The sequence below is a fragment of the Ctenopharyngodon idella genome, chromosome 5, assembly GCF_019924925.1.
Source record: "Ctenopharyngodon idella isolate HZGC_01 chromosome 5, HZGC01, whole genome shotgun sequence".
Lineage (NCBI taxonomy): Eukaryota > Metazoa > Chordata > Actinopteri > Cypriniformes > Xenocyprididae > Ctenopharyngodon > Ctenopharyngodon idella.
In genome coordinates this window covers 15365113-15375000 of record NC_067224.1, presented here as the reverse complement: position 1 = coordinate 15375000, position 9888 = coordinate 15365113, and the positions used below count along the sequence as shown (strand labels likewise).

The 9888-nt window shown below is 38.2% G+C and overlaps 2 protein-coding genes across 3 annotated transcripts in view; one reads left to right on the top strand and one right to left on the bottom strand.

Moving 5' to 3' along the window:
- fam81b (family with sequence similarity 81 member B) overlaps positions 1–9060 on the top strand; it is a 13129-nt gene extending 4069 nt beyond the window's left edge. For both annotated transcript variants that reach the window (XM_051894497.1, XM_051894496.1), the window contains 5 exons: positions 819–948; positions 2048–2154; positions 5857–5989; positions 6142–6337; positions 7355–9060. In XM_051894497.1, the coding sequence (XP_051750457.1) occupies positions 819–948; positions 2048–2154; positions 5857–5989; positions 6142–6337; positions 7355–7488 (700 nt within the window). In that variant the 3' untranslated portion in view covers positions 7489–9060. The remainder of the gene's footprint in view (positions 1–818; positions 949–2047; positions 2155–5856; positions 5990–6141; positions 6338–7354) is intronic.
- Positions 7880–9888, bottom strand: part of skic3 (SKI3 subunit of superkiller complex) — a 27707-nt gene continuing 25698 nt past the window's right edge. The window contains exon 41 of the mRNA XM_051894495.1: positions 7880–9613. Within this exon, the coding sequence (XP_051750455.1) occupies positions 9536–9613 (78 nt within the window). The 3' untranslated portion in view covers positions 7880–9535. The remainder of the gene's footprint in view (positions 9614–9888) is intronic.

Sequence of the window (9888 nt, the reverse complement as noted above, 5' to 3'; positions counted from 1 at the left end):
TGCACAACACGTCAAACCTTGAAGCAGATGGGCTACAGCAGCAGAAGATCACATTGGGTGCCACTCCTGCCAGCTAAGAACAGGAAACTGAGGCTACAATTCGCACAGGCTCACCAAAATTGGACAATAGAAGATTGGAAAAATGTTGCCTGGTCTGATGAGTCTCAATTTCTCCTGCGACATTTAGATGGTAGGGTCAGAATTTGGCATAAACAACCTGAAAGCATGGATCCATCCTGCTTTGTATCAATGGCTCAGGCTGGTGGTGGTGGTGTAATGGTGTGCAATATATTTTCTTGGCACACTTGGGCTCCTTAGTACCAACTGAGCATCGATTAAACCCACATGCTACCTAGTATTGTTCACCATGTCCATCCCTTTATGACCCATCTTCTGATGGCTACTTCCAGCAGGATAATGTGCCATGTAACAATGCTCAAACCATGTCAAATGGGTTTCTTGAACATGACAGTGAGTTCACTATACTTAAATGGCCTCCACAGTCGCCAGATCTCAATCCAATAGAGCACCTTTGGGATGTGGTGGAACGGGAGATTCACATCATGGATGTGCAGTTGACAAATCTGCAGCAACTGTGTAATACTATCATGTCAATATGGACCAGAATCTCTGAGGAATGTTTCCAACACCTTGTTGAATCTATGCCACGAAGAATTAAGGCAGTTCTGAAGGCAAAAGGGCATCCAACCTGGTACTAACTAGGTGTACCTAATAAAGTGGCCTGTGAGGTATCAGTAAAACCAGCCCTCACGAACAGATGAAATACTTATTGTTGTCTGAATTTCTTTTTGTCTTAGATGTGATGCTAGCATTGCTAAACTGTCATCTGATGTTGGCAATGGAGGGCGGGACATTCTGAAACTCCAACAGGAAGTGAGTGAGTTACGCTCTGAGCTGGAGCTGAAGCTGAGAGACATGGAGCTCAAGGTGAGATGTTAATGACCAGGCCATTGAAGAACATGTGATAGCTTACATTACCAAAATGTATTCACTGAAAGGTATTCATTTAAACATATTGTGCAAAAAATAATTACAGCATAAAACAGAGTGTTTCCTGTGTCATTTTCATGTGCATTTTTAATAATACTTCAGTGACACCATGGTATTACATACTTTCACCATGGTAAATATTCAAAACAATTTATACCATGCCAGCAAACAGGGAACGTTCAGAGAAGGTTATCTCAAAGTTATGGATGTTTTTACAGTAACATTACTGGAATGTTTTTCAGTGATCTGGCCTTTAATAATGTTCTCTCATTTTTTAATGTTACTACTTGTTTCAGAATGTTCAGAGAACTTTCAAAAGTACCATAATGAACCATAATGTTTGCAAAATGATAAAATGGATGGTTCCCTTATCATTCGCAGGAAAAAAATAAAATAAAAAACTGGACGTTTTGAACATTCAGAGAACACTCAGAAATAACGTTAGCAAAACATTCTTAGAACGTATTTTTGTTAGCTGGGGTGGTTCTTTCTGGTATTGGCATGTCTGCATTTGTTTTCCTCTACTTACTAGGTATACACAAATAAATGTTTTGACCAAGCCAGTATGTGCATTAGATATGAAAATGCATCAGCTTTGGCCCACACCTCTCTTCCACTGGGGGAAACTGCAGCACTGTCATCCAAATAAACTGTCCCTGCATGGTGACTGTGTGATAACAGTAAATCTCAGTGATTACAGTGCATTAGTTCTGGGAAGTGGTCACCAGACACCAAAGGTAATTGAAAATAAAAGGGGATGGGGACAGTCAGAGCCTGTACGTAAAACACACACTAGCTTGCTGCGTGCTGATGTCAAAACATGTCAATATACATTCTTTGTTAACCAATTTACATTTGTTGGAAAAATGTAGTCAAATCTTTATGTGATAGTTTAGGAATGCTACATTTGGGGATAATCTGCCCAAGGTTATTGATACAGCTCAGTTTGATACAATTTGGGCCTAGAAGGACAATGAAAACTATGTAAAGTGAGTGTGATGACAGGTATGCTTTATAATGTCATGTCATTTGCTAGCTGTCTCAGGATGTAGGAAAACTAGAGATGTCAATGTCAGAGAAGTTCATCTCTCAGAGAAACGCCACTGGAGATTTACAGAAGGAGATACAACAACTGGATGTAAAGTAAGAGTCACTTCTCAATACTCACTGATATTATTGGTTTATGTGCACTAGTGGATGAAAGATAATCAAAACCTGAGACAGTTGAGTTTATTTTAAAGCTGCAGTCCTTAACTTTTGGTAAAAAAATTATCCAAAATCATTTTTTGAGCAAGTACATAATCAGCCAGTGTTCAAAACTATCTCCTTACCTTAGCCCGATTCACAACGGTAAGCTTGTAATAATGTTTTCTAATTTGGGTGGTACTGGTTGGTTTCCGTGGGAAATTCGAGCATGCAGACGTTCGTCTTTGCATCATTTCCTCATGTCTGTGTTTACATAAAGAAGGATTCCCAACTAGTAGGCTATATAGCATGTGGAGGACGCTACAGGCGGCGGATCATTTATAGCCTTTTCTCACAGCAGTTGCAATAATTAAACTGATCATTTTGATGGCAAATTGTAAAAAGAAGGTCCAAATGACAATCATCAGTGACAACTGGAGATTCACCTGTAATCAAAAGCAAAAGACTTCAGACTGTGGAGTGGCTACAGAAATCGAAATCTAAGATAATGCTAATACACACTAAATATATATAGTCACACAATGCTGATGTTGTTAACATTAACAATTTGAGAACAAAGTATAACAATAATAATAATTTGCATGGTTTGACGTGATATGAGCTAAGCGATCGTTAGATTTTATCACCATTGGCAGCGCGATTTATTGTAATGCTTTTTTTCTCAGTCAGAACAAAAGTGGCAGACATGTTACTTGTTCAGATGACATTTTCCAGTGAAAATTCTTATTTTGGTCATAATTCCAAGACGTAGAATCTGTGATTCCAAAGTACACTATCACCGATGTGGTGACTGACAGCAAACATTAGATTCATCTGCGCTGAGGAGCCGTGCCGATACACAACCCATGTAAAGATGATAATTCCGCAAATAACTGCAATTGCAGGTTTCAAACAGAGATGGCGACAAAGAGGCAAAACACAGACTGCAGCTTTAAGAGTTCCTGCTAAAATATAAATTAAAAATTATATACTTGTATATAAATGATTCTATAATATAACAATATAGCCTAATTAGTAAATAACTATAATAAAATATATAAAGGATATATATATACAGAGCATATGTTGCAGGTTACATATTTATGCCAGAAGGTGGGGACAAGTGACTGTATTTATGAGTGAGTCTTTAAATCACTCTACTGATTTGTTCAAAACACTGTTCAAAATATTCACCCAGGAACAAAACAGTGGACTGTCTTTACATATGAGTCACTGAATTATTCACTCAACAGTGATGCCAAACACTCTTGACAATGAATGCAGAGCATAATACAAACATTAAAAACAAAATTTATTGCTAATACAAACATTCTGCAAGACAATGTTTCAAACAGTTTATTAGATGACATTGTTTTCATTGTTTGTGTTCAATGTTTGGAGATTTGAGGATGACAGTAGATAAATTCTATATCAAAGTTTCAAGCTAAAATAATACATAGAATAAAATAGACCTGGCTGTAAAACGTGTGCTGGAGCATTTTGAATTAAACAGACTAACCTTGTCACTTTTGTAAAATGACAAGCAAACAATTGTTAATTTATTATTTTAATTATTTATATACATACTTTACAAAGATGCTTTTGATTGATATGGAAAGATTAATTGAGAAGAAATGAAATATTGTTTTACTGCTGACAGACTGTAAATATATACTTAAATGAGAATGTTGTTAGGGTTTTTTGTATTCAGCGATAAAAGTAAAACATAATTCAAATAAAAAAAGAAGAAGAAGAAGAAGAAGAAGAGAAAAAGGCCAAACGCCATAGATTCTTGCATGTGTATTAACCGAATGTTACATGCCAAGTTGGAATATGCTGAAGAATTAATTAATTTATTTTTTGCTTGGCAGATATGTTTTCAATGTGGTTTGGGCTGAGGGAGTGCAAAGATTTAATTGATTAAAAAAAAGAACAGTAATCAGAACTGTTGCAGAAATCCATTCTATTTTAGGCCCCTAGTTTCTTTTAATAAAATGTTGTATGTGAAGGGCACTCGTGAAGGTACTTGACAGCCCTGACATCAGTTATTGCGATGCTTTCCCACCGGCCAACACTATAGAATCTGCTGTCAGGTGGATTTGATCTGTTGTGACGGATGTAAATAGGGAACTAGTAAAATGCCTGGTGTTTTGGCAGCAAATGGCATCCAGGAGAGCTAGTGACTCACCAGATATGCCTCCAAATAGTGCCAATGCCAGTCAATGTGCTGCCACATGAGCATTGTGGCATGTGCAAGGTGATGCTCTCCATCTCTTTGACAATATTAGCTCCTGACTGCAGTGTGGAGCACAGATGGCAGCTTCAGTGCACTGAAATGGAGCCTTGCCAATGATCCCAGAGGAAATGTATTTTCATGGTGTGACAGAATCAAAGCAATTGGCTGCCTATGCTTGGGCTGTTATGTAATAGTGGTGAGTCAAGATAGCTTACAGTGACTCATGAAGAGAAGCATATGGGGCAAAGAAAAATAAACACACGAGGAATAAGCCGAGAACTATAGCACGAGCCCAAATGTGAGAGTGATGTCTATTAGACACAATGACATGTCATGCTTATGTCATGACCTTATGTAGCCAAGCCCCTTTACAGTACTGTGCTTGTTGTGTTCTGTCTTCCGGTTTGCATTTCCACAGCATGAAGGCAAGATCTTATGGATTTATAAATGAACCGCTCGTTTTCTTCCCGGTCTACTGACATTTGTTATGACACACTTCGACAGCGATGCCATGGAAATTTACAAAGTTCAAAGACAAAGTTCGAAGGATGACTGCGTGCTTGTTTCTCTGGCGCATAAGGTCTATTGAAGTCCACTCCAAAGGGAGTTTCTGAATTGTCTAAAATGCCTTGGCTGTGTCTGAAATCCCCTCCTATACTCTTAAATAGGGCACTACTTGAGGGGACAACCATTTGCTGTCTGAAACCATAGTGGACATTATGGAGTGCACTCATTCAATCCCATAGTGCACCGGAATATTGAGTATACAACCGATGTACGCTCAACGGCTAGAGAATACCCATAATGCACAGTGAGGGTCGTGCCGAATGAATTCCCGCGTCTCACCAGAAGATGGCATCTGCGGCTGAATCATGCATCCGTCCATTTTCCAAACCGCAGTGTGGGTACAGCACTTGATTGTAGTCTTGAGTTTTCTTCCGGGAGTGTACACGTCACAATATTCCTCATTTAAATAATTCCTGCCCAAAAAGGAGCGAGGCCTGATTAAGTTGCGTTATGTTAGGTTAAAACTTGTGGTTATAGTAAGGGGCGTGACATTTCAGAAACACACTAGAAGCGGTTAACCAATCACAACACACTGATTCAGCCAACCAATCAGAGCACACTGCGCTTTTCGGAAGGAGGAGCTTCATACAGACGGGAAGTAATCGTAGCGTTACTTACAGACTAGGAAGAGAGGTGCTGCAACAATGTAAAATATGTGAAAAATAATGTGTTTTTTGAAGATTCAAGCATGAAAACCTATTCTAGTAGACCCCAAAAACAGAATCAAGACTTTGTAAAAGGGCATATTATGGCCTTTTTAATACGTAATAGAATAATCAAAAAACCTTAGTTACATTCTACTACAATGCAAGGATATTGTAACTGTATTATGCAATGTAGCATGTATGTTTATGCAGGACCTCTAGTGGGCTGATGGAGATGGAGGAGCAGACCGTGAGACTGAGGAAGTGGGCCAAGGAGCAGATGAAAACCGCAGTTCAATCACACACACTGTGCAGCCAGCTGCACACACTGCTGCAGGAAAGAGTGGTAAATGTGTGAATGCATCTTTCTGAGTAAATATAACAAAGGACCTACGCCATAGTGAAATGTCACAGTGGTATAATGTTTGTGGTCTCAATCTACAAATGAAAGGCCTTACTTTATGATATATGATATATCTGTGCAAAATATGTTCTTAGGTGGAAGTGGAAGGCAGGCTAAAGGAGAAAATGGTTCTTCTTTCTGGGCATCTGGAAAGGTTGGAGGCACAATTGGAGAAGGTGCGATCAGCTGACAAGACCAAGTGTTCAGAGAGCAAACTCAACAGCAAGATCAACACTTTGGAGAAGAGCTTCAGAGAAGAGCTAGAGCAGATGAGGAGGGAGTACCAGTCTGGTGAGTCTTGCATATGAGTATGAAATAAAAATGCATGCACAATAAACCCTTTCAACATTTTGACATCAATCTGTATCCTACACTGCTGTTCAAAAGTTTGGAGTCAGTAAGGTTTGGTAATGTTTTTGAAAGAAGTATATTATAAAATACAATAATTTAATATAGGCCTATTGTGAAATACAATAAAAATACAATACATTTAAAATATTGTGAAATATTATTACAATTTTAAATACCTGTTTTCTATTTTAATATATTTTAAAATATAATTTATTCCCATGATAACAAATCTGAATCGAGTAATGCAGCCATTACTCCAGTCTTTGGTGTCACATGATCCTTCAGAAATCATTCTATCGTACTGACCCCAAACTATTAATTAGTGTATAAGAAAAGCTAAAGTAGGCCTTTTTATCCATCATGTTTGGTGGCTCTCTACCCAAACCTCTGGACTGACAAATCACTGCAAGCCAAAATCTGACCAGTTAACTAGAACAATAGCTATTATGGTCATTTCTCAACAACAGATTGGAAAGATTGTGTTCTAGCTGCCTGACATGCAATACCAGCCAAACCGAATGGCCCAATTTACCTCTCCTGTGGCTCCTTTGCTTGGGAAATTAAAGTGCAAGTCTTTTGGTATTACTTACAGCTTAATGTACAGACAAATCTGCTAAACACTTTTAAACTAGTATTTTCCAACCTAACATATTTGACATTTAGTATAATCTATATTTCCTTCCAACTACCCAATTTCAGAATGTTACTGATTGAGAGACTATACCGACTATTTCCAGGCATTCTGTACAAAAGACCGAAGTAAACTCAATAAACAAACCCAGCAAAGAAAAGCCTTAAAATGTACAGTACATGACTTGCGCTCTCAAATTCTCTTTGAGATTCCAATGATGGACTGAGGGCAGGTGATGCATTATAGATGACACATCTAACACACACTTCTGCTACCGAATCAATGCTCCCACAAGTGAAGGTGATCTCCTCTATTTAATTTGCCAGGGTTTCAGGCGGTTCATGATGCCATTGCATCTCTGAGACACATCGGTGACACCAAAGCCAAGCTGGACAAAGGAGAGCTGCAAAGAGACATAAGACAGATCCAGAGAAACATGGTGGGACTGAAGGAATTCTGACCAGATTATCCTTTTAAAAACATATATGCTGGAATATATAACCTGTGTCTGAGATCACAAAGTATGATTCAGCAAAATGTGGGCAGATGGACAATACAATCAAATAAGCTCTACATTTGTTTCCTCGATTGAAAAAAAGGATTTAGCCGGTCTCCGTGAGGTCATTTCCTGTAAATCTCTTTTTGCCAACCCAGACTTTACATTCAGATTCTGAGTGAACAATCATAGTTGATGAAATTCAAACAAGGTACAATTATGTCAAATCAGAGATTAGATATGCAACTCATGAGGCTTAATACTGAAAGATTAGGAAGATGAACTGTTCAGTGTTTGTCCGCACGTCCCCAGACCAGTATTGATTGTAAAGAAACGCTAGAATAAACAAACAAGATCTCTTTGTTTTCATTTAATTTTCCAAGCCACCAATGCATACTTGCAAAGCATTAATATACTCAACACCATAAACTATTACTGTTATTTCCCTCTTGTTTCTCTTTGTGTTTATGCTTTAATATTTTAGAGACACAATGGCTTTTTGTAGTTGACCGTAGGTCAGTTCTGCATAGATGGAAATGACAGTGGGGAAAAACAGAGGTCCATTAATTCTTCTAGTGCTTCTGTAAGATAACTGTTGTCAGATAAAAAGCAATTAATTAGAATTTTTGGCTTCTCTGACAACAAACAAACAATTTGAGAAGCAGACATCCCACTGCTGCATTTTCAAATGTGCCTAATAGTGGCTACACTAAGCAATGACTGTTTTCAGGCTCCTACAGTGATGAACCATGATAGAAGTGCTTTTGAGTTACATAATGGCAATACCAGCACATTTAGTTTATTTTAGTCAGCCGAGGCCTGTGGCAATACTAATTATGTAGAAAGATTGTCGCTGGGAGGAAGGCACAGAAAAATAATAATGAATCATAACAATGAATCAATCAAGTGTCAACACCCATTTGAATGTGAAACAATGGGCAGAGGCTAATTCCATTACACCATAAACAGCTATTAAAAAGCCATTCATATAGATTAAAGGATTAGATCACTTTCAAATGATAATTAGCCCAAGCTTTACTCACCCTCAAGCCATCTTAGGTGTATATGACTTTCTTGATGAACACGATCAGAAATATTTTAATAAATATCCTAACGCATCCGAGCTTTGTAATGGCAGTGAACGGGTCACGAGGATGAGCTGAAGAAAGTGCTTCCATCCACATCCATCCATCTTAAACGTGTACTCCACGCAGCTCTGGGGGGTTAATAAAGTCCTTCTGAAGTGAAGTGATGCGTTTGTGCAAAAAAATAACAAGTTATGAAGTAAAATATCTAGCTTCCGCCAGACCGCCTTCCGTATTCAACTTAAGAAGGAAGTGTAAACTGGCGTTGCATCAGTTACACTTTTTCCGTAAGTTGAATAGGGAAGGCGTAGGACGTTGCGTAACCATTTTGAACTGCGAAAGGCGTCACACTTTCTTCGTACATTGAATACGGAAGGCGGTCTGGCAGAAGATAGATATTTTACTTCATAACCTGTTAAATATGGATTTTTTTTTTTTTTTTTTTTTTTTTTACTACACAAACGCATCGCATCGCTTCGCTACCCTCTGGAGCCATGTGGAGTACACGTTTAAGATTGATGGATGTGGATGGAAGCACTTTCTTCAGCTTATACTCGTGACCCCTGTTCAGTGCCATTATAAAGCTCAGATGCGTCAGGATATTTATTAAAATATCTCCCATTGTGTTCATCAGAAAGAAGAAAGTCATAAGATGGCTTGAGGGTGAGGAAAGTTTGGGATAATTTTCATTTGAAAGTGAACTAATCCTTTAAGTGCCTTTTTAGATTCATTCACATACAATCTAACTTAGCAGTCATATGTGTACATAATTAAATTTCCTTGGTGATGTAAAGACTTTGAGATTTGTAAACACATTGATCAGTGAGTAAACTGCTGAGGAGATAAAGGAAAACAACAGTCTCTGCTATTGACGGTTAGATGGCGAAATGTAGGTCTCCTGAGGAACCTGTGGATGGTGGACTGTCTCAGCTAGATGGGTAAAGGCGTCTGTGGAAATCCATCAGTCTGCTGTCTCCGGCTGCTGTACCCTTCAACAACAGGGTCTACAAGACCAAAACACAAAGAGAGAATCAATGCCATTCTTAAACACAAAGCTCTTTCATTCATCTCATTAATTGCATTAGATGGTCAAAGGATACTGTTTAAACAATTACAATAACCGTTGTAGCAATTACAATAATGTACATTTATAATTTAATAAATGGATAATGACATGCTGTATTAGGTTTAATACATATGCAAAGCTGAAGTTTCAGCAAGCTTTATTAGATTACAATTGAATCTGATTAAGGAAGCACAGCCAGAGTGACTCATTTGT